General features: G+C 40.0%; 2 protein-coding genes and 1 pseudogene across 2 annotated transcripts; all 3 read left to right on the top strand.

Moving 5' to 3' along the window:
- The first annotated feature begins 1,810 nt into the window (after window positions 1-1,810).
- Window positions 1,811-8,888, top strand: LOC115203190 (mucin-5AC-like). Its single transcript, XM_029767633.1, has 16 exons — window positions 1,811-1,926; window positions 2,992-3,253; window positions 3,535-3,649; window positions 3,920-4,010; window positions 4,108-4,214; window positions 5,461-5,677; window positions 5,772-5,897; window positions 6,289-6,406; window positions 6,506-6,644; window positions 6,892-7,002; window positions 7,095-7,164; window positions 7,398-7,535; window positions 7,639-7,803; window positions 7,920-8,014; window positions 8,243-8,369; window positions 8,478-8,888. The coding sequence occupies exons 1-16, from the start codon at window positions 1,812-1,814 to the stop codon at window positions 8,828-8,830; spliced, it is 2,349 nt and encodes a 782-aa protein (XP_029623493.1). The 5' UTR covers window position 1,811; the 3' UTR covers window positions 8,831-8,888.
- A 2,528-nt stretch (window positions 8,889-11,416) lies between these two features.
- LOC115203193 (mucin-5B-like) lies at window positions 11,417-14,012 on the top strand (annotated as a pseudogene).
- Window positions 14,013-16,708: 2,696 nt separating this feature from the next.
- Window positions 16,709-23,725, top strand: LOC115204743 (intestinal mucin-like protein). The gene is made up of 20 exons (XM_029770455.1): window positions 16,709-16,880; window positions 17,308-17,469; window positions 17,598-17,833; window positions 17,976-18,147; window positions 18,399-18,646; window positions 18,871-19,054; window positions 19,142-19,331; window positions 19,518-19,696; window positions 19,790-19,859; window positions 19,951-20,081; window positions 20,434-20,468; window positions 20,748-20,916; window positions 21,066-21,164; window positions 21,285-21,325; window positions 21,577-21,699; window positions 21,947-22,045; window positions 22,284-22,412; window positions 22,718-22,757; window positions 22,908-23,031; window positions 23,345-23,725. Exons 1-20 carry the CDS (start codon window positions 16,709-16,711, stop codon window positions 23,550-23,552), a joined length of 2,811 nt encoding a protein of 936 aa, XP_029626315.1. The 3' UTR covers window positions 23,553-23,725.
- The last annotated feature ends 431 nt before the right edge of the window (window positions 23,726-24,156 follow it).

The following is a 24,156-nucleotide window of genomic DNA, read 5'->3' as shown; positions in this document are numbered from 1 at the left end:
ATTTAGAAGCCTAAACGACCACGCGGAGCTTCCCACCTGAGAACTCCAACACGTAATTACATCATTATATTCTGACCCATAAGAGCGGCAGTTCGGGGCAAGGCTAATTTTAAATAAGCATGGCTGACAAATGAACCCAAATGTATATTTCTCTCGTGTACTTCCTTTATTTCTCTCTCTTTAAAATCCCCATTTTGGGTAACAAGCGCCATAGTGTGGTGGCCCGTTATACTAAGTCCTAATCAATAGCTAGACTGTGTTTTGTGTATGTGCATTTTTATCATCATTTTAGCTTGCTAGTAAATAAATAATCAACTAAGATTGGTGTGGTAAATTCAGTGGTAAAGCCCGGGTCCGTGCAGATTCCCGGATTATACGACTTTCAGATTATGAGACTGTAGAGGAAATTGATTAATTTAGCGACTGTTGTAATCGATATTCTGATATCCTTTGAGTTAATTTGGGAAATAGAAACTCAATCAAAACAATGTTCCCATGGTGCCCCAGGTTAATGAGTTAATAATTGCTTGATTCATTGCTTAATTCATTTAATCACGTAATTATAAACCGTTAATCATTCGATGAGCAACAGTCGTCACATTAACTAATACAACGTCACGACACAAGGGTTTTCCTTCATATCAAGTCATGAGCAATATTGCCATCTTTGTGACAAGAGAAACAATAAGAAATCGTAGCCTCAGTGTAAGGACAATAGATTGAGTCAGTAATTACTCTTATCAGAGGAACACAGCTGCAGCGTGTTATGTTGGTCTATTGAATGAGTCATAAGAAGATAAACATAAGTTCACACAAACACTTTATGACCTGTTTTGGTGTTTATTCAGTCCACATATATATAAATACAATCCATCTAATGGATAACTAATGCAATAATAATGGTTATGGACATTGTCTATGACAGTGTCTCCTGAATGATGGGTCAGGGATATATCCTCCTGGCTTGTGGCTCAACTCAAGACTAGGTTGAAACGTGTTTGGTTTATTTGGTTGGTTACGATAAATATTGGAACTTGGTCACAAGGTAAACAAATCTAGGAACCACTTGTTGATGACACCTTTCTTTGTGCAATGAGTTTATTAAATTTAACCGGGCAAGTCAGTTAAGATCAAATTCTTATTTACAATGACAGCCTACCCGGGAACAGTGGGTTAACTGTGTTGTTCAGGGGCAGAATGACAGATTTTTACCTTGACAGCTCGGGGATTCGATCCAGCAATCTTTCGGTTACTGGCCTAACGCTCAAACCATTAGGCTACCTGCCAACCCACCTACCGTTTAAACCTCTCATATTATTATGAGAGGGCCATGAAATCCTTGGAACGGAGCCAGCCCGTCTGCCACACCTTCACATCCAGAATGACAAAGGACCTTTCCTTCACTCAGGTGGTATAAAGCTAAGATCCAAGCAAGTACCTTTCTCATACCACCTGTGTTCACTACCCAGAGGATGACCATGGGGACAACACAGACACCCACATGGGTGTTAATATGGATGGCTCTGGCGATTGGTTTATCTGCCTCTCAAAGTGGTGGGTAGAATCCATGATTTTGATTTACATGAAACCTTGTACTTTAGTGTTGACAGGGCTAAACTGTATGTTACTGTATGTCATAGCGCTCTCACAATTGCTCCAATGTTTATCTCATTGGACAGCCTAACAATGAGGGAATATGCTCAGTCCTGCCTTTATGTACCTTTTAAGCATGGGTTATGATTGATGAATAGGTAAATGTAGGATTGGCAAGAGAACTACATAACAGAGCCTGAAATATACAGGATTCCACAATGATTTACAGTAAAAATGTATGTAACGTAATAACATACACTTTGATTTCAGAGGATACATCAAAGGCCACAGTTAACATCATCCCCTCAATGTCAAGGATACCTGAGATTGCAGGTAAGCTTCATAAGACTTGTGCTATACAGATGCATGAGCCCTGAGGATGATGACAATGATTAACACTGCAGCCTTACATATCCACATACAGTGGTGATAGGACAATAACCATGATGGAGACAGTCATAACAAGTAGTGCAACTGGCTTTGTGGATTAGCTGTTTTTGAAAAGCGTGAAGGAGCACTAGATTATTCATTTATTGTTCAAGTTCATAAAAATGATAGAGATTGGATGTACTTTGAAAAGTCTTGGTTGTTTAGTTGATCAAATATTGAATTTGGCGTTTACTACTATATCCCATAGAAACGCCTTGAATAACACATTCATAAATGCCCCAAAAAATGTATCCTAAGGAATACAGTTTTGAAGTGTCTGGAGATATAAGAAAGCTCAGGAAATATTTGTGTTTTTTGTACACATATTAAACCACTTTTTTTTGTTAGCACAAAACTACCTCCATACTTCCAATCATTTGTATGGGCTACCTTCAGACGAGTCCCGTGTCACTTGTGGGGGTCGTAGGCCAAACTGTTCGGACGCTACAGACAGAAGTTGGCACATAGGCGGTACTGACATAAGACGAGTTCGATGACACCATAGAGTGGTCATATCAGCTAGTAGGCGAAATCGTTTGGATGCTAAAGACGTTTTTTGTGAGAACACCGATTTTCAGGATGTCCCCTGGTGTAACAAACAGCTCTGTAGCTCTACCACTTTCAACCTCAGATGCGGAAGGTCGACATAGGTGGATGCGGTGGATTGAGATGCAGCCCATGCAAAAACAACAGATATCCTTAGCTTAAAGTGACAGATTTTGGTGGGGATTTATTTATTATGTTAATTAGATTAACACACGGGTGCGTCAGTAGACTCTTATGATGAATGAGTAAAGCCAATCTAGCAGTCAACCATTGGACTCGTAGTTAAAAGCAAGGTTTTACGAGGGGCAAAAATGGGAAATAATATCTGCTCCCCGTTACCTATTCATTTCTTTCTAAATATCTAAAGATAAAACCTGCTGAGTTGTATGCTATCATAGCTGAATTGGTTGTCCTTTCCTCCAGGAGTGAGTCCTATACATAATGGCCAAGTCTGCAGTACGTGGGGTAACTACCACTTCAAGACCTTTGACGGAGACATCTTTCAGCTCCCCTCCACCTGCAACTATGTTGTGACCTCACTGTGTAAGAGCAGTTATGAGGATTTCAACATCCAGATGAGGCGGCAGGTGGTGGACAACCAGCCCACCATTAGCAAGATCACCATGAAGCTGGATGGCACAGTGGTGGAGCTATCCAAGGGTTCCGTTGTTGTTAATGGGAATAAGTAAGTTCCTCAAGAATTTCTCATGTAGCTGTATTTTTGAATCAGTGCTCAAGTAGTTGGATGTCATATTGTTGTCCCAGTCGCTTTGATTTAACAGATTAGACTCAACCTTATGCTTGGTAATTATGCTCAAACACATATTTACAGTGACAGAGATGAGAATGTTGTTTTTAAAGTACAAATGAAAATGTCATAAAATGAAGTCAATTGAGCTAATGTAAAATTGGTTGGTCTGACTAAGTTCTAGTTGAATCTAGTGCTTTGTCTTCCTCTTCCTCCAGTGCCACCTTACCATTCAGCCAGTCTGGTATTCTCATTGAAGAGACTCCCTCCTACATCAAGATCAAAGCAAAACTGGGATTGGTAGCCATCTGGAACCAGGAGGATTCCTTCTTGGTAGTACAACAATTATGCATTTATGAATATTTCTAGGTGGAGTTAGATTTTTGCGGTGAGGTCAATGTCTACATTTGAAGGCCTGTGCTGTGGTGGGCACTGTGTTAACAACAGTTAATTAAGGTAGTCCTAATCTATAGTTATTAAGGAATAGGTTGTCACTCCTGTTAAATCTTTGTTTTGTTACAGTTATTTCCCGTTTTTGTCGAGTGTTATGCGGTTATGGAGGTAAAATGTCACCCTAAAATGTCTAATGGTTTTCTATTTCAGGTGGAGATGGACATCAAATTCAGAAATAAGACCTGTGGTCTATGTGGAGATTTTAATGGAATTCAGCAATTTGATGAGTTCTATAGCCATGGTACATTTTCACTGACACTATCAACACATCAACCATTGCCTATTATTTGGAATACAGTTGACATTTAACAATAATTGGATATATTTTTATGCCAAAGGTATGAAATTGTCCCCTGTCGACTTCGGAAACTTCTGGAAATTGGATGGACCCACTGAAAGCTGTACTGAAAACACACTGCCTTCAAATCAGAAATGCCCCAATCTGGTAGGTTACACTTTATCGCTTATGATAAGAATAGGGATATTGGCTAGGCTGCTGTGTACTTAACAACTTGTGGGGTTCGAAATGACTTACTCCCTTGATAAAGATTAGCAAAAATGACTGTAGTGCTACAGTATATTGTGTGCTCCATTTCTTTGAAAATTATATTATTTTATACTAATACAATTGCTCTGAGAAATACATTTTGTTAAAAAGTCATATTTTCTTTCTCTCCAGTCTGGGGTCAAAATTATTGACACCCCTGTGTTCAATACCTTTCAATACCACACCTTGCAAATAATGGCACTGAGCCTTTTTCTAGAATGTTTTATGAGTTGGAGAACAAATTCTGAGGGATTTTAGACCATTCCTCCATACAGAATCCTTCAAAATCTTTGATATCCTTTGTCTGTGCTTACGGACTGCCCTCTTCAATTCAAACCACAGATTTTCAATGGGTGTCAAGTTCGGAGACTGAGTTGATTTTGAAGACAAATATATATTTATTGGGGGATTTTGATGTGTGCATGGGGTTATTGTATTACTGGAAGATCCACTGAAGACCAAGTCTCAGCAATCTGGCAGTGGCAACAAGGTTTTGGCAAAAATGTCCAGGTACTGGGTAAAGTTCATGATTGATCTTTACAAGAGCCCCAGGACCAGTGGAAGCAAAATAGCCCCTTTTTGCAATGGCCATCTCAGTCTCTCTTTGAAACCCATTGAAAATCTGTGGTTTGAATTAAAGAGGGCAGTCCATAACAACAGACAAAGGACATCAAAGATCCTAAACAGTAAAGGCTGCTGAGGGAAAGACGGCTCGTAAAAATGGCTGGAACGGAGTAAATGGAATACCGTTCCACGAATTCCAATCCAGCCATTACCACGAGCCCGTCCTCCCCAATTAAGTTGCCACCAATCTCCTGTGGTCCTAATTTGTTCTCCAAATCATAAAACATTTTAGAAAAAGGCTTATTGCAGTTACCCTCACAAGGTGAAGTACTGAAAGATAGTGAAAACAGGGATGTCAATAATTTTCACCCCTACCTTTCTGAGATGTTTTTTTGTATTACTTTTTAAACAAAATCTCTTTCTAGAAGCAATCGTATTAATATAAAATAATATATTTTACCAAATTTGCTTCGCATTTATTTTATACAGTAATTTCTGCTAGTCTTTATCAAGGTGTCAATCATTTCAGACTCCACTGTATATGTCCTAATTATAACATCTGTCTGTTTTTGTTTGATAGAAACCAGTTTGTGAGCAGTTGCTCTCCGGTCCTGCCTTCAGCAGCTGTAAGGACTTATTGGCCATTGACTCATTTGTTGAGGCCTGTGTATCTGACCTGTGCCACTGTGATAACAGCACCAAGTCCTTCTGCCTGTGCAACACTATCTCTGAGTACTCCCGCCAGTGTGTTCATGCAGGCGGGAAGCCCAAGCAATGGAGGAGTGAACAGTTCTGCTGTAAGCATGCCCTTACTCCCCGTATCAACATTCAAATCGCACATTGGTTAGTTGCAATAGTGTACTCATATTTTGACATAACCTATCTTTGCAGATAAGACATGCCCCTTCAACATGGAGTACAAGGAGTGTGGAAACCCCTGTGTTGACACCTGCTCCAACCCTGAGAGAGGCCAGCTGTGTGAGGAACACTGCTCAGATGGCTGCTTTTGTCCTCCAGGTAGGCAGACATATTTAAACATTCTCTGAACATCCTCTTCTTCAAAGAGATGTTATAAAAATCCATTGGAATGGAGCAGACTGTATACTGATAGAATGCAAAGTAATTGATTCCATATTGTGGACTGGACTATGTTACGTTACAAAGGCAATTACAAGTTTGGTGTTTTGTAATGGCCAGGTATATTATCTGATTCATGTGGTATTTAGTTCCTGACACAAGAACAAGCCAGTTGATCAGAATATATCATGGAGTTTCAGAAATTGTCTGTCGAGACAGAAAAATACTTTGAATTCAGATTTTGGAGTAAAACAAAAGACATAGTGTTGCCTTTGTAGGGCAGTATGTTGGGATGGAGACATAATAAACACATGTATGCTCTCACCCAAAGGAACCGTTTTTGATGACGTCAACAAGAATGGTTGTATCGCCTTGAGTCAATGCTCCTGCCGCCACAATGGAAAAACCTACGCACCCGGAGAGTCTTATTCAAGCACTTGTAAAGATTGGTAAGAAAACCAGGCTAAGAATTCTGGCTTGAGACAAAAAGTTATTCCAGGGGTGATAATTTGTAAGTTCCATTGAATAATTTATATTTTGCCCTTAAGCTCCTGTGTTGGTGGTCAGTGGAAGTGTGTGGACAAGGACTGTCCTGGCACCTGTGCTGTGGAGGGTGGATCCCACATCAACACCTATGATGGAAAAACCTACACCTTCCATGGGGACTGCTCTTATGTTCTGACTAAGGTCAATATACAGTTTCCTCATCAAAGCTCTGTGTGCATGAATCTCATTCACATAAAATACATTTTGAAACGTGCAACCTTCTTTGTAGTTATTATGTCTGTATTACAGCTTTGCCTCCATCTTCTTTACTTTTCTTCTGATATATCCAGTTTTTATGATGAAAATTGTAATATAGAAAAGGGCTCTCCAACCATGTTCCCGGAGTGCTACCGCCCTGTATGTTTTGACTTAATTATGTTTTTTTCAGGACTGTGATGGGATGCAATTCACTGTACTGGGGGATCTGGTGCAGTGTGGGCTTTCTGACAGTGAGACTTGTCTAAAGGCTGTTACCCTGTCCCTCTCAGAAGGAGCCACTGTAAGTATTCTTTGACTGGCATGCTATCAGCCTTTGACTGCAGTAAATGTTTTTGAATAACATGAATAAGCATATGGTTAAACTCTACGCAGGTGATCAACATACAACCCAATGGAAAAGCCTTTGTAAATGGAATCTATTCTCAGCTGCCCTTTTCTGCTGGTAAGTTACAGTTGTACAATAAACATACAGTACAATCAATGTAGTCATGACTAGGCATACATGAAACGTGTGTCCTACAGTTAAAGCACATCATTGTATGGGGAATACATCATGATAAAGGGGAATGTTGTGATGGTGATGCAGCTTTATCATTCAACACTGACACATATTTTACTTAATAACATCATAATGCTGAATCTTACTCCTTCCTCTTCCCACTTTGTTCCTTATAGCTGGAGTAACTATTTTCAGAGCCTCCTCATTTTTCATCATCATCCAGACCACCTTTGGCCTCCAGTTGGAAATCCAACTCTCACCAATAATGCAGGTCTATATTGCTGCAAGCACCGTTTGGCAGCAGAGAACTTGCGGTATGTCTCATCATCCGTTGACCAACCACCACAGTCCACTGAGGTGTTCATGTTCTGGGAATTATTTATTTTCCCTGTATATAAATACATGTTCACCCTACAGGTCTTTGTGGAAACTTCAACAACAACCAAGGAGATGATTTCAAGGTCCTGAGTGGAGTGACTGAGGGCACAGCCATTGGTTTTGCAAACACCTGGAAAACACGAGCCAGCTTCCCAGACATCAAGAGTAGCTTTGAAAGCCCCTGCAGTTTAAGTCTTGACAATGGTATCTGCATGGTTTATCACCTTTCCATGTCTGTGTTAATTGTTATGGAGAATGGTGCAAGTGTTTCTTAAAGTTGGCCTAACTAATTCCTGTGGTTTATTTTTTCACTATTTCAGAGAAGTATGCCAAGCACTGGTGCTCTCAGCTGGCTGATCCTAAAGGGTTGTTTGCTCCATGCCACACAGCAATAAGCCCAGACATGTACAAAGAAGTGAGACCATTTCACCATACTATTCATTTCAGACAGTTTCCTGAGCATAACTAATATACAAATTTATGTAACGTGATGCCAGCTGTTATGGGGAAATTGAGAATTACGTTGCTTGCTGTTAGGTATTGTTTATCTGCACAGAATTTGTGCATATTATGCACACACAATTAATTAAAACTATTGTACAGTATGATATGGATGCTGTTGTGACTGTGGTTTTCTATTCAGAACTGCATGTATGACAGCTGTAACTGTGAGAAGAGTGAGGACTGCATGTGTGCTGCCGTCTCCTCTTATGTCCACGCTTGTGCTGCCGAAGGTATCCAGCTCAGCGGCTGGAGAGACACTATCTGCAGTGAGTGACCATCACACCATAATACCTAAGAAGATGTGTCAATTGTGGGAGAATAAGATACAAATATTGAAAATATTTACATCAAACACTAATTGTTGCCATCCCCAGACAAATACTCCACCTCGTGCCCTAGCACCATGGTCTACAGCTACAGCATAAAAAACAGTGATCGCTCCTGCCGCTGCTACAGCGACTCTGACTTTACCTGTTCAATCACCTTCGAGTCTGTGGATGGGTGTGTCTGTTCTGAGGGAACCTACCTGGATGATGAGGGCAAGTGTGTTCCACCAGCCAGCTGCCCTTGTTATTACAAGGGCTCAGTGGTGTCCCCTGGAGAGGTCATCAGCAAGGATGGAACCATGTGGTATGGACCGAGTTATTTACTTACCTATACTCAAGCTGTATATCAATGTAATTCACTACACATTTTATTTCAAAGGAATATTTTGGGGACTTTATGAACCAAGAGCCTTGGGCCTTGCTTTCCTGTAGTGAGCATAGGGACATTCAAGTACCATTAACACCATTTTATTTCAGCACCTGCAAGGAGGGAAAACTCCGTTGCATTGGAGATTCACCTGATCAGCCATGTAAGTTTATGTATATAAATTGTCAAAACAACTCACAATTTTGAGCTATTGTACTGTGCCAGGCAACACTGAATTTGAAATAAGTAAAAAAAATGAATGGCACTCTTCCAAATCCTATATACAGATATAGTGTGTGGTAATAGTATGCTATTGGCAACAGAACCAGGCTATGTGCATGTTGAAATATTATCTCTCCGTCCTAGTACACACTTTACAGAGCATATTGATTTTGTGAAAGACACAACAGTCATGATACATGAATTCCCTTTATTTTCACAGCATGTGTTGCACCAATGGTTTTCTTCAACTGCTCCAATGCAAGCCCAGGAGTGAGAGGGTTAGAGTGTCAGAAGAGCTGCAACATTCTGGATATGGCCTGTGTAAGTCCCCTATTCACCTCGCCTCCAGTCCATTCCGCACAGCGGATATACGCCTGCGTACAAAACATTAAGAACACCTTCCTAATATTGATATTAATACACAATCCGTCTCAATTGTCTCAAGGCTTGAAAATCCTTCTTTAACCTGTCTCCCCCTCTTCATCTAAACTGATTGAAGTGGATTTAACAAGTGACATCAATAAGGGATCAATGCTTTCAACTGGATTCCCCTGGTCAGTCTATGTCATGGAGAGAGCAGGTGTTCTTAATGTTTTCTACACTCAGTGTATAGTCATATTGCCCATAGGATTGTGAATAAAAATTTAGTGTAAAATATAAACTTTTTTTATTTTTATATTGGTACTGTTAACATACAGTTAACCTCATCTCCAAGCTATTGCGCACAGAACATATAAGCATGGTACATCAACAATTTAATTTTGTCCTTAGTGGGAGTGACTATATAATTCCATGGGAGTTTCTTTATTGAGTAAAGTATTTGTCATCATTTAATTTGAGCGAATCACACGACTGCGAGGCGTAGCTCTGTGCTTGTGGTGCGCTAGTGTATGGGGGAGGGTTAGGGGGAAGGGGTTGTGGGAGATGATTGGTTGGTAGATTAAGCTGAATAAGCCATGGCTATGCCCTGGGAGTTTCTCCTGGTCTTTCTGTGTTGGCTAATGGCTAATGAAGGCCAAGTTTGACCTTTTTGTCTACCAGATTGTTCACACATTTGGGCGGAAATTAACACAATTTTTACACAGCAGATTTTCAAATCAATCATTTTCACTTTACAGATCAGCACAGAGTGCATATCAGGCTGTATGTGTCCCTCTGGACTGGTATCCGATGGAAAAGGAGGCTGCATCAAGCCAGACCTTTGTCCTTGTTCTCACAATGGAGCTACTTACCAACCAGGAGACAGCATCAAGGTCGACTGCAATACCTGGTAAGATTATCTTGCCTCAATTGGGGGTTTTAAACCAATTAAGACTTCAGTCTGATATATCTGTTTTTGCCACTTTCAGCACTTGTAAAGACAGAAAATGGCAGTGCACAACTAACCTGTGCCATGGAACCTGTGCCATTTATGGAGATGGACACTACATTACTTTTGATGGGAAACGATTCACTTTTGATGGAGACTGAATACACACTTACAAAGGTATGCTTGCAGGGTTTCTTGAAAGTCTAAGTAATCAACACCAGTATTATTTGATTTATTGGTCAAGTATTAATACATGCTGAACAATAAGGGTTTGTGTTAATTGTTTTAAGGTATATACTGTAAGTGTTTCTGGGGAGTCTGAAAAGCAATATTTGAAAATGTTTGGCCATGATCTGCTGTAGCTTTGTAGATGTTGCTGTAGCATTCCCAACAAGCTGAACCTTTTCACTATTTCAGTGATTGACTTACAGCATGTGTGGTTGGAGATAATGTGCCATCCACCAAAATACTATGTTGGCTGTTGTTAATAAATGTATTACTGAAATTGTCGCTACCTTAAACAGGACTACTGTGAGAACAACAATGCCAATGGCAGCTTCAGAGTCATCACTGAGAACATCCCTTGTGGAACAACAGGCACCACCTGCTCCAAGGCCATTAAGCTCTTCCTGGGGGTAACTAGATTCCTGCTTTCTGCCTGGCACATACCACCATTACTGAAGCCAAGACTACTACTGTTCATGGATAGAGTACATACCTACATACACATTTTAGTCATTTAGCAGATGTTTTTATCCAGAGCGACTTACAGTAGTGACTGCATACATTTCATACATTTTTCTTTCCCCCCCCCGTACTGGTCCCCTGTGGGAATCGAACCCACAACCCTGGCGTTGCAAACACCATGCTCTACCAACTGAGCCACACAAGACCCCGTACACACATACATACATACATGCATACATACTATAAAGCACACTATGTACACATAAATTAAAGCTTCATGAGGCTTGGCAAAAAATGAACATTATGGCATACATTATAACATAATGAGTAATTAGATAAATTAATATCTTAACTGTATACTCAAACTATTTTTTTAATCTCTTTCAGAACAGTGAATTAATTCTGACAGAAGGGAACTACCAAGTCATTGAGAGAAATACAGGGGAGGCGGTTCCTTACCAGATTCGCACAATGGGCATCTACCTTGTGATTGAAGCCAATAATGGTTTGATTCTCATGTGGGACAGGAAAACAAGCATGTTCATCAAACTGAACCCACAGTTCAAGGTACATTTCAACTTTGATTGGATGACAAATTAGATATTAAAATATTGTTATAGTATTCCATCAACTGATAAGCTGATGGAAGTCTGTTATGACTCCTTTTTATCATTCAACTGAATCTTTTTCTATGTCCTCTTCAGGGACATGTCTGTGGTCTGTGTGGAAACTATGATGGCAACGCAAACAATGACTTCACTACCAGGAGCCAGGCAGTTGTTGTCAATTCTCTCGACTTTGGAAACAGCTGGAAAGTCTCTGCAAGCTGCCCCGATGCAAAGAGCAAAAGGAGCCCCTGTACTGCCAACCCTTACAGGCAGTCTTGGTCACAGAAGCAGTGCAGCATCATACAGAGCAAAGTTTTCACAGACTGCCATTCTAAAGTAGGTTTAGACTTTAGTCGTTCACTGAATGTTTTGGAATTTGATATGATCATGTTGACCTAATCATGTTCTCCAATTAGGTGGACCCCTCTCCTTTCTACGATGCTTGTGTGACAGACTCATGTGCTTGTGACAGTGGTGGAGACTGTGAGTGTTTCTGTACTGCTGTGGCAGCTTATGCAGAGGCCTGTAATGAAGCTGGAGCCTGCATAGCCTGGAGAAGCCCACAAATCTGCCGTGAGTTTCTAAATGTTCAATTCATTTAAGTGCTGACAGTTTAAACCGAATTGAAGATAATACTTACAGAGAGCTTTTGTCCACCACATACAGCACTGTTCTGTGATTACTACAACCCCCCCTGGAGAATGTGAGTGGCACTACAAGGCATGTGGAGCTCAGTGTATGAAGACCTGCAGGAATCCCTCTGGGAGCTGCTCAACTCAGATACCACCCCTTGAAGGTACAATAGACATTCATTTAGGATATATTTTGGGTAACAACAATTTTCTATAACAGGTACTTAGTATTTCTTTAATGTTAAAGCTAGAGTCCTTAATTGAAACAATAACAAAGTGGCCACCTCGCCTATGTTTAGGTAAAAAGCTGAGGGAGGTCTCAGGAGCTATGGATGCAAGGGCTGACAATTCATGACATAAAAATTATTGTTTTAACCATGTTTTGAGGCTATACAGTGTTTGATTTCATTTGTTTTGTTTCCAAACATTGGGGTAAAACAAGTGTATATTTTAGGTTCTTATGGCCCACGACAGTTGAACCAAGTTCAGGAGGCATTTATAAGTTATATTCTTCAAGAATTAATGGGAATATAGTATTCATTTATACGTCAAAAAATTGCTTTAGTGACAAAGGATTCTAGCTTTAAATTACTATCAATTTTATCAGAACGGAATTGGCAATGTGAAAGAAATGCAGGGTACATCTTTTACCAAACCATGCTAACTGAAAAGTGATCCAGCAAGTATATGGCTCAGCTTGATAGTAAAGAGTTTGTGTACCTGGTGTTGTAATTATACTGTACATACATGGTATAACTACAGTATGAACTTGATCTCTAGAGAACTTGATCTGTAGTCTATTCATTTATTTTGTCTTTTTGTTGGACTATTCCAGTTTTACAATCGTCAAGTATTTAGAAGAAGAACTGTCTGAGGTCATTTTAGATATTCTTACTTTTTCACTCCCTTTCTATTCACTGTGTTTCTTCACCATATCCCTCTATCAATAAATAGCTTTTTTATCATTAATATTTGAAAATGTTTCTTCTTCTTTAGGTTGCTATCCAAAATGTCCTCCTGCTCAACCCTTCTTTGATGAAGCTATAATGAAGTGTGTGGAGAAGGAGCAGTGTGGCTGCTATGGCAGAGATGGAAAACACTACAATAATGGAGAAAAAGTACCGACCACAGAAAACTGCCAGACATGGTATGTCTTTAGTAACACAGAGACTCTTGGTCTTGGCTAAAATTGTGAACACTGTAACTGTGATTGAGTGTCAAGTAGGAAACTAAGTAGAATTGTAAATGTTTCTTTTTCCAAAGCTATTGTAATTCCGTGACAGTGGACTGCAAATACGATGTACAAGGTATGAACAGATCCTTCAACCAAAACAACAATACATACATGATTTCTGCAACATTCCAGTACCCTAAATTATATCTTTCCCTTTCAGCTTGCACTTGCACCTACAATGGGAACAAATACCCCTATGGGCATATCATATATGATACAACAGATGGACATAGGAGCTGTATGACAGCAGTTTGTGGGAAGAATGGAACCATTCACAGGGACATGTACCTATGTTCAGCTACAACTCCAATACCTTCTACTCTATCTACGATTGTCCCTACCTCTACATCATCCTCTACAGTGACAACAAATGTTTTCACTTTCTCAACACCAACACCAACTGGTGGGTACCTGATACTGAGGCTTGAGGGACTAGTGACTAGTATGACTTGGTTATATATCAGAGTAGGCTGAGGATGGGAGGATGGCTCATAATAATGAGTCAGAAAGAGTAAATGGAATGGTCTCAAACACATGGAAATCAGGTGTTTGTGTTTGAGACCATTCCATTGATTCCGTTCCAGTTATTACTATGAGCCCATTCACTCTGTTTAAAGTTCCACCAGCCACCATTGTTGCATATGAAGTGTAAAAACTACAGCAAGTATCTCTTGCAATCAAAATGGCTGAAGACATTGCTAATTCGGCACCTTCATTAGATTGTGTTACATTATCACCACTTTAAAATAAGAAAAGGTATTTTTTATTTTTGTATTTAACTGACTAACTGTAATGTAACCCATGATTCTATAGCGCCAACCACAACTTCAACAGAGACAACAGTGTCTCCAACAACCTTTACTACTACATGTGGATATCCATGTGTGTGGTCACAATGGTTTGATACCACATTCCCTACACTTGGAACTCCAGGAGGAGACTCTGAAACCTACAACAACATAAGAGCAGAGGGACACGATATATGTGAGAAGCCAAGCAAGATTCAATGCAGAGCTGAGAAGTACCCAAATGTTAGCATAAGCCAAGTGGGCCAAGTGGTGCAGTGTAATGTAGCAGAAGGGTTGACTTGCAGAAATGAAGACCAGTCAGGCAAATTCCCACTGTGCTTTAACTACCAAGTTCGAGTCCTCTGCTGTGATGAAAATCTTTGCACATCTAAGTCTACAACCATTGCACCAACAACTACAATGCCACATGTTACAACAACAAACACAAACGCAACCACCTCCACTATATCAACAACCTCGTTGAATACAAATCCCCCAAACTGCACAGTTTGTGAGTGGTCACCTTGGTATAATGTGGACTATCCTCAATTTGGTCCTGGGGGTGGCGATAATGAATCAATTAAAAAGATTCTAGAATCTGGAAAACATATTTGTGAAAAACCAGTGGATGTCATGTGCCAAGCAGTGCGATATCCAGGGGTCCCATTGTCTGAATTAGGACAGGATGTAGAATGTAATACAAAGGTTGGACTAATATGCCAGAACAAAGATCAAGGCATTCCTCCAATATGCCTTGACTATGAAATTAAGGTGAAGTGTTGTAAGACTGTGAAATGTCAAACTACAACACCAGAAACTACAACAAGATCTACTGTCACACCTACAACAATGTCAACATCCATATTAACTACATTAACAAGTAAACCAACGACAATCACTACTCCTCCAACCTCAACTCAACCTCTAACAACAACTACAACTCCTACCACTACTCCAACACCCAATACCACAATCTTAACATCGACTGCTCCACCTACCACATCAACAACAGTTCCTCCCACCACTACTCCTACACCCTCTACTACAATCTTAACATCAACAGCTCCATCTACAACAAAAACAACAACTCTGCCTTCCACCACAACTCCAACCTCTACTCCTGCATCAACCTCAACAGGAGAATCAACCTACCAGTGCAGTGGTGAAGAAAGTTGTGTGTGGTCAGACTGGATCAACCTTGGTCAGCCAACGTCTGGCTCTGAAGGTGGAGATAATGAATCCATTAAGAACATCATTGCTGCTGGTTATCACATTTGCTCAGCTCCAGAGGCAGTTGAATGTAGAGCAAAACAATACCCTGGACTTCAGATCTCTCAGCTTGTCCAAGACGTGACTTGCAATCCATCCGTTGGACTGATTTGTGACAACAATAAGCAAGGTCTTCAGCAAAAGTGCTTTGATTACGAGATCCGAGTGAAATGTTGCCAATGTGGACCCACAACACCCATCCCAACCACAACTATAACAACAACAACAGTTCCTCCCACCACTACTCCTACACCCTCTAATACAATCTTAACATCAACAGCTCCATCTACAACAAAAACAACAACTCTGCCTTCCACCACAACTCCAACCTCTACTCCTGCATTAACCTCAAAAGGAGAATCAACTACCCAGTGCAGTGGTGAAGAAAGTTGTGTGTGGTCAGACTGGATCAACCTTGGTCAGCCAACGTCTGGCTCTGAAGGTGGAGATAATGAATCCATTAAGAACATCATTGCTGCTGGTTATCACATTTGCTCAGCTCCAGAGGCAGTTGAATGTAGAGCAAAACAATACCCTGGACTTCAGATCTCTCAGCTTGGCCAAGACGTGACTTGCAATCCATCAGTTGGACTGATTTGTGACAACAATAAGCAAGGGCTTCAGCAAAAGTGCTTTGATTACGAGATCCGAGTGAAATGTTGCCAATGTGGACCCACAACACCCATCCCAACCACAACTACAACAACAACAACAACAACAACAACAGTTCCTCCCACCACTACTCCTACACCCTCTACTACATTCTTAACATCAACAGCTCCATCTACAACAAAAACAACAACTCTGCCTTCCACCACAACTCCAACCTCTACTCCTGCATCAACCTCAACAGGAGAATCAACTACCCAGTGCAGTGGTGAAGAAAGTTGTGTGTGGTCAGACTGGATCAACCTTGGTCAGCCAACGTCTGGCTCTGAAGGTGGAGATAATGAATCCATTAAGAACATCATTGCTGCTGGTTATCACATTTGCTCAGCTCCAGAGGCAGTTGAATGTAGAGCAAAACAATACCCTGGACTTCAGATCTCTCAGCTTGGCCAAGACGTGACTTGCAATCCATCCGTTGGACTGATTTGTGACAACAATAAGCAAGGGCTTCAGCAAAAGTGCTTTGATTACGAGATCCGAGTGAAATGTTGCCAATGTGGACCCACAACACCCATCCCAACCACAACTACAACAACAACAACAACAACAACAACAGTTCCTCCCACCACTACTCCTACACCCTCTACTACATTCTTAACATCAACAGCTCCATCTACAACAAAAACAACAACTCTGCCTTCCACCACAACTCCAACCTCTACTCCTGCATCAACCTCAACAGGAGAATTAACTACCCAGTGCAGTGGTGAAGAAAGTTGTGTGTGGTCAGACTGGATCAACCTTGGTCAGCCAACGTCTGGCTCTGAAGGTGGAGATAATGAATCCATTAAGAACATCATTGCTGCTGGTTATCACATTTGCTCAGCTCCAGAGGCAGTTGAATGTAGAGCAAAACAATACCCTGGACTTCAGATCTCTCAGCTTGGCCAAGACGTGACTTGCAATCCATCTGTTGGACTGATTTGTGACAACAATAAGCAAGGGCTTCAGCAAAAGTGCTTTGATTACGAGATCAGAGTGAAATGTTGCCAATGTGGACCCACAACACCCATCCCAACCACAACTACAACAACAACAACAGTTCCTCCCACCACTACTCCTACACCCTCTACTGCAACCTTAACATCAACAGCTCCATCTACAACAAAAACAACAACTCTGCCACCCACAACTACTATTATTCCTACAACTCCTTTTGCTGTAACAACTGGTGGATCAACAAAACCAAGGATTACACCCACATTTCCCCTTAATTGTTCTTCTTGCCATTACAATCATACTGACTTCCCCATTGGTAAGTTTTTATTTTACACCGTTTCACATTTGAAACATTTTGTATATTGCCATTAGTAATGTTCAATTTGTATTGAATTATACTCGTTAAATTGGTGCAAAATGTAAATCTCCTCAATATATTTTCAGGTTCAATTATTTATAATATCTCTGACCATGATGGATGGTGCTACATTGCTATCTGCAACAAGAAGTGCCAAGTAGATACCCATCCTGATTGTAATCCAAATACCCCAGTTACTACTACTACACCAACCACTACACTGCTCCCAACAACAACAATACCACATACAACAGAAAGACCAACCACCACCCCAAAATATCCATCTGAGAAAAACTGTGACCATGAACTTCCTCCAAGACGGGTATTTGCTCTTCTATAGATAATAACCTTTTTGGAAACATTCCATAGGAATTATTATTTACAAAAGGGTGATTATATATAAAAAATAATTGTATGATTTTATAGACATTTCCTGTAAGCCTAATACTTTTCTGTGTTTGTAGAATGGTGACAGCTGGATACATAACCAGTGCACCAACGGAACATGCGCCAACGGGAAAGTTATTTATGAGCATGTACATTGTGAGACTCCGAAGCCTATTGCATGTGAAAATAACTATCCTCCAATCAAAGTGTATGACGAATCTGGATGCTGTTTCCACTATGAGTGTCAATGTAAGTTTACCCCCCCCCCCCAAGAAAAATATATACGTTTATTCTTTGTGTCATAAAATCCACTTTAGCTATTGATTTTAGTTCAAAATTATTCTTACTCTTTGACTTGTTTAGGTTTATCTAATAGTTACCAGCAGTAATTGTATATGAATGTCTAACATTGGAAACATTTCAGCACAGCACTATTCATTTAGCATAAAACATTCCACATCCGTGTCCTTTTAAATGCTAATCATTCTCTTCTTACAAAGGTATCTGCTATGGTTGGGGAGACCCTCACTATGTCACCTTTGATGGAACATACTATGGCTTCCAAGGAAATTGTTCTTACGTCTTGGTCAAAGAAATCCTGCCAAAGTACAACTTCAGTGTTGTAATCGACAATTACTATTGTGATGCCCCAGATGGACTTTCCTGTCCTCAGTCTCTGACAATTTATTATCAATCTTATGAGATATTCATGACCAAGAAGGACGTAGATGGAGTTTTCACAAGTCTGGTAATTAAAATATCTTAAATATTTTGTGTTCAAGACATTTTCGTTCCTTTTTCATTTAAGAGGGATTTGCTTTTTGATTAGCTTAGATATTCATTAGCTTCCATTTAAGATTGATAGAATTCCTTTATGTATTAGATATAGGATACAGTTCTAGAATACTATTGGGTATGCAAATATTGAATTATTGTAACCATTTTGTCCATCTCTTAATATTTTTGTCTTAGATTTATGTAAACCAGCAACGCATCATCCCAGCATATGAGACCAAGGACTTCCGCATCACAGACAACGGAATTGAGACCCTTTTAGTCATACCAGCAATTAATGCCAAGGTGTCTTTCACTGGTCTTATGTTTAGCATATACCTGCCCTGGGACAAGTTCAGTGGCAACACTGAGGGACAGTGTGGTGGGTACAGGTGTTTTATGGCCACTCTGTTACCATGATTACCCCATGATGTCTCATTGTCTAACGATGGTTTTCAATCTTATTCAGGTACATGTGACAACAACCGGACAGATGACTGCCGCTTGCCAAATGGGACTATTGATTCATCTTGTCCAGACATGGCACACCAATGGCATGTTGCTGACCACAATAACAGTCAGTGCACACCACCACCAGAGCCGACACCAACACAACCACCAGGCTGCAATCCACCCATTTGTCATCTCATTCAAAGCAAGTAAGTAGCAATTAGTATTCACAATAAATCTCCTCTGTAGTATCGATAACCTCTCAATCAGAATAATCTCAGTGCGAACAATAACTTGGCATACTAAAACACAGCAATCATTTGACAAAGCCTGATGACAAAACAAAGTGAATGAACATATTTAAGTATCTAACTGAAGTGTGGTATATTTTTAAGGGTCTTTGAGAGTTGCCATAAGATAATCCCCTACGAGCCATTCATTGTGGCATGTATCTTTGATGCGTGTTATATGGATGATGTTACCATTGGCTGCACCAGCTTGCAGACCTATGCTGATGCATGTGCACAAGCAGGAGTCTGTATTGAGTGGAGAAATTATACAAATGGACAATGTGGTAAGTAGGTCACTCCTCAAGATCATAAAGCTCAGATAGCCTCTCTATGATGTAGCTTATTGGTTATTAACCTTTTTATCTCACCCGCTACAGACTTCACATGCGAGAAACCCAAGGTTTATAATGCCTGCGGTCCACAAGTTGAACCAACCTGTAATGCCTGGTATGTATAATGCTGTTGTTGTTCAGTGGATGGGTATAATGATGGAGAAAAGTCTCTCAGCTATTGAAACTTTTTTTGAATGTCTCTGCAGGTACAATTTCAAATTCATCCAGACTCAAAATGAGTTCAGTGTCATGGGAGATATACAATTGGAGGGATGTTATTGTCCCCCTGGTACCACTCTTATGAGTTCCAGCTCAAACTACTGTATCCCCAGCTGTGGTAAGAATGGTCAAATAACAGCATTGTATAATGAGTGTGTGGTGATTTACAGTATGGTGTTGTGATAGTAGCTACATCCTGCTGACCTTCACTTTGGGAAGCACAAAGTGTTAATTGTCCGTTGCTACTGTAGTGGTCTTTTGAAAGCTGGTTTAGCTTTTTGTAAAACAAACAAAAAATATCCACAGCATTTTTCACAGATACTTCAATGGTGTGGATTTTGGTTTATTTTGATTGATATTGATTTTATCAAGTGCTTCCGGTACATAAAATGCATTATCAAAATGAAGTTGTGGAATATATTTCAATGACTTAGTTTTTGTAATGTATTTTTTTCTCTTTGGTTCATTAGATATTTGCCCATTGCCAAATGGAGAATGGAAAGAGGTAAAATTGTGTTTGAATTTCACTCACAGGTTTAAGCAGGGAAGAGAAACTATTCATTTCTGATATACACATTGGCTTGTATTTCACTTTTGACAATCATGTATAGTAATGTATGCAATAATAATAATTAGAATAATAATAATGTATTACAATTCTATAGCGCTTTCATAGAACCTCAAAGCGCTTCAGTAATTTATGATTCCACACACTGAATGATTGAACTTTGTACTGGTAGTGTCCATACAAACCTTAGTTTGCTTAAATTGTTCCTCATTGCAGGCTAATGAGACCTGGGTGAGCAACTGCCAGGAGTGTGTTTGTGACCCGTACAGTCTGGAAATCCAATGCCAGCCTGTGGCATGCCAACATCAGCCTCCTCTCACCTGTGATCAGGAGGGCCAAGTTAAGGTCGTAGAAACTGTTGACTGTTGTCAAAAGGACAAATGCGGTGAGTGACTTGTTTGGATAATGTGCGCTATATGTGGGCTTTTTAACATCTCGGTAAAAACATAAACATTTTTGGTGATTACCTAATATATCCAACCACTGTGGCGATTTGCATAGATTTTAAAACAATCATTTTTTCTTTCCAAACAGAGTGTGATGTCACACGATGCTCTACTTCCAAGATAACTTGTCCAGTCGGATTCGAGACAGAGGCAACTATGGGAGTCTGCTGCCTAACTTATCAATGCGGTGAGTATACATCTGCATGTGCTTGAGTGTGCGTGTACATATGCATGCGTGTGCATATCCTAGAAATCCCAACATGTTAGTTGCAGTATTAAGTGATTATCCATGTTCTTTGCCCCACAGTGGCAAAGGATGTCTGTGTGTTTAACAACACTGAATATCAGGTGAGATGTCGATGTGTCTGTGTTCATTTTGGCCAGTCCCACCACTTCTAAATGATCAACTTAATAAAAGAGGACAACGTTATTTTACTTGCATACATTCATTAAAAACAAGTTAAACTAAGCAAATACCTCCTTTAAGCAATTAGAGGCCTCTATCAGGGTGCCAACAATATTTTTTGAGATTAGATAGGACAAAAAAAGTGTCTCAATTCATAGATTTTCCATAGAAATATTGTATTTTCTCATTCCAGCCTGGTGCCAATGTTCCTGAGGACAAGTGTAAGAATTGTGTGTGTGGTGACAGTGTGGATGCCCAAACGCATCTACATATCATTGAGTGTCAACCTACTGAATGTGACACTCACTGCCAACAGGTAATTGATCTCCATTGACACATCGACACCCTTTGGCCTCATTAAGTAATTCAACAAACTTAGTGTAATGTGAGTTCTTATCCATGTCAAAATATTATAATAACACTGATTCCTCTGTGTCCACTATTGGGCTACTACTGGATAAGTGTAATTACTAGTGAGTTACCAGGATCACACATTGGTATAAGAGAGATCATGTGCACATCATAAAGGTTTTCTCCTCTCTGGTCTGTCTTCTTCCTTTCAGGGCTATGATTATCAAGCCGTTCCTGGTCAGTGTTGTGGGAAGTGTGTACAGACAAGCTGTGTGGTTATGCTGCCAGATAACACCACACACACTATTCAGGTAAAATAGCATCAAGCCGCATTATTGATCTCTCACAGATTCACAAATTGTATTTTTTTTTTTTACAATTCGTAAAACATATCAGTCCTATTTCACTTGATTATTTAAAAACCCCAACATGTAATTTTACTGTAGTAATAAAGTGTCATGCAAAATAATTATCTTAGCAATGATACAATATATCTTATATAATTTGAAGAATATCCTGTTGATATCATTCATATTCTCACCTCTACAGCCTGGTTCTGTCTGGATACCATCTGGAGACAAGTGTCTCAAGTATGAGTGCGTAAAGATTATGGACCAACTCATCCCAATCGAGGCTAAGACTGTGTGCCCTGACTTCTACCCAGAAGACTGCATACCCGTGAGTTACAATAAACATCTCGCAAATGATCTGGGTCCGGGAAACTGGCCCATTTAAAAACAACTGGACAATGTGCAAAATCATATTCGTGAAATACAGTTTAAACATGCCCAGTCACTCAGACCAAGGCCTTTTGCTTAATATAGTATGCCTACTGTGTATTTATGTGAGGTTATTGACACCTGTTGCTTAAAGTGAACAATGCAAGAACACTGCACAGAAAAACATGTGGAGACAGTTTGGTAAATGCTACGTCAGTGACATAAAAATGTTCTTGTTTTTTCTTCCATTTTCTTGTTTTTAAGGGAACTGAAGTTGTTGCTCCAGATGGTTGCTGCCATGTCTGTGAGTGTCTTTTTAACACTATCCTTTTTGATAGACATTTGTAAATCATTCTTGCCTTTTATCATGCATTGGAAAAAGTGTTTCAGCTATTGCCATGGTCCTCAGGATGATTAACATTAATTCATTTTAAAATTTCACTTTTGTGTGCAGGTATTCCAATAACTAAGCCATGCAACGTGACAAAGGGCAAAGTGTACCTGGACAGCAATGGCTGCAAGTCTGCAAACAAGGTGGAAGTGACAACATGCGGTGGATCCTGTGTCACCTATGCTATGTGAGTATTTTGATCATTCCTGAAATATTTCAGGAACACTAACACATTATTCCTCCCAATAAAACAGAATTGGGCTGCCTGGCTAAATGCAATCTACAAATTATATTTTCAGTAATATGTTAAGTTACAATGGCTGTGTTCACAAAGGCAGCCTAATTCTGATATTTTTCCCAATTATTGGCAAAAGAGCTCATCTGATTGGTTAAAAGATCAGAATTAGGCAGCTTGTGTAAACGCAGCCAATGTTATATAATTACAACTGCTACCATCAGTACTTCCACATAATGACATCACCTCTCCTTTCTGTTTTCAGGTATTCTCTTGAGGCCAACATGATGGAGCGCTCTTGTACCTGCTGTCGGGAAGAATCCACCACCAAGAAGGAAGTGGAGATGATCTGCCCAGACGGGTCAAAGTTCAACCACTCCTACATCCACATCAATAAATGTGGCTGCCAGAGGACAGAGTGCGTGACCCCGGAGGCAACCCAGGTCACAAGGTCACGACGCAGGAGAAGATGAATGACTCTCCACTGCCATCCCGTTACTGCTTAGATTAGTTTTCTTTTCATGTTCAATTTGTTCACTTTCCTGCAAAGTAATCTGCTAAACGTAGGAGAAATAGTTTCAGCTTCTTATTCAATTTTTATTTTATTTTAGCCAAAATAAAGTTGGCAATAGGCTATGCATATGTACCACATTCTTGTTTTCATTCCTTTTTATAATTCTGTTGAGAAATATTTGATTGCAGACACGCAGTTCAACAATGGCCTATCCTCTTCCAGACAAACAACCACAATTCAAAGTCTCAAACACTTATTTCAATTTGAGATGGTGTTAGGTTAGAGAAACGGATCAGTAATCGGAAGGTTGCTGGTTTCAGATCCCTGGCACCACTTCCTACTGTTGTCCTTGAGCAACGCACTTAGTTAACCTCTACATATCTCCAGGGGCAGCACTGAGGCTTACACTGTGCTCCTCCCTATACAGTACTAAAGACACATTTTCCACTTTGATGGACTAATAAAGTAATAAAATATTTGTCCTAATTTATCTCTCATATTAAATAAAGTATACAAAATAGAAACTATATTGTCCGGGCAATAATAGTCCTTTGGTTTCACCG

This window comes from Salmo trutta, chromosome 12 (assembly GCF_901001165.1).
Source record: "Salmo trutta chromosome 12, fSalTru1.1, whole genome shotgun sequence".
Taxonomy (NCBI): Eukaryota; Metazoa; Chordata; class Actinopteri; order Salmoniformes; family Salmonidae; genus Salmo; species Salmo trutta.
Note: the sequence above shows the minus strand (reverse complement) of the source record. Positions and strands in the feature narration are given on the sequence as shown.

Coding starts and splice junctions, on each gene's coding strand:
- LOC115203190 (XM_029767633.1), top strand. CDS start 1,812: ATGATTTACAGTAAAAATGTATGTAACGTAATAACATACACTTTGATT. Junction 4,011..4,107: donor TGATGAGTTCTATAGCCATG/GTACATTTTCAC, acceptor TTTATGCCAAAG/GTATGAAATTGTCCCCTGTC. Junction 5,678..5,771: donor GAGGAGTGAACAGTTCTGCT/GTAAGCATGCCC, acceptor CTATCTTTGCAG/ATAAGACATGCCCCTTCAAC.
- LOC115204743 (XM_029770455.1), top strand. CDS start 16,709: ATGTGGACCCACAACACCCATCCCAACCACAACTACAACAACAACAAC. Junction 21,700..21,946: donor GTGACACTCACTGCCAACAG/GTAATTGATCTC, acceptor TCTTCCTTTCAG/GGCTATGATTATCAAGCCGT. Junction 22,413..22,717: donor ACCCAGAAGACTGCATACCC/GTGAGTTACAAT, acceptor CTTGTTTTTAAG/GGAACTGAAGTTGTTGCTCC.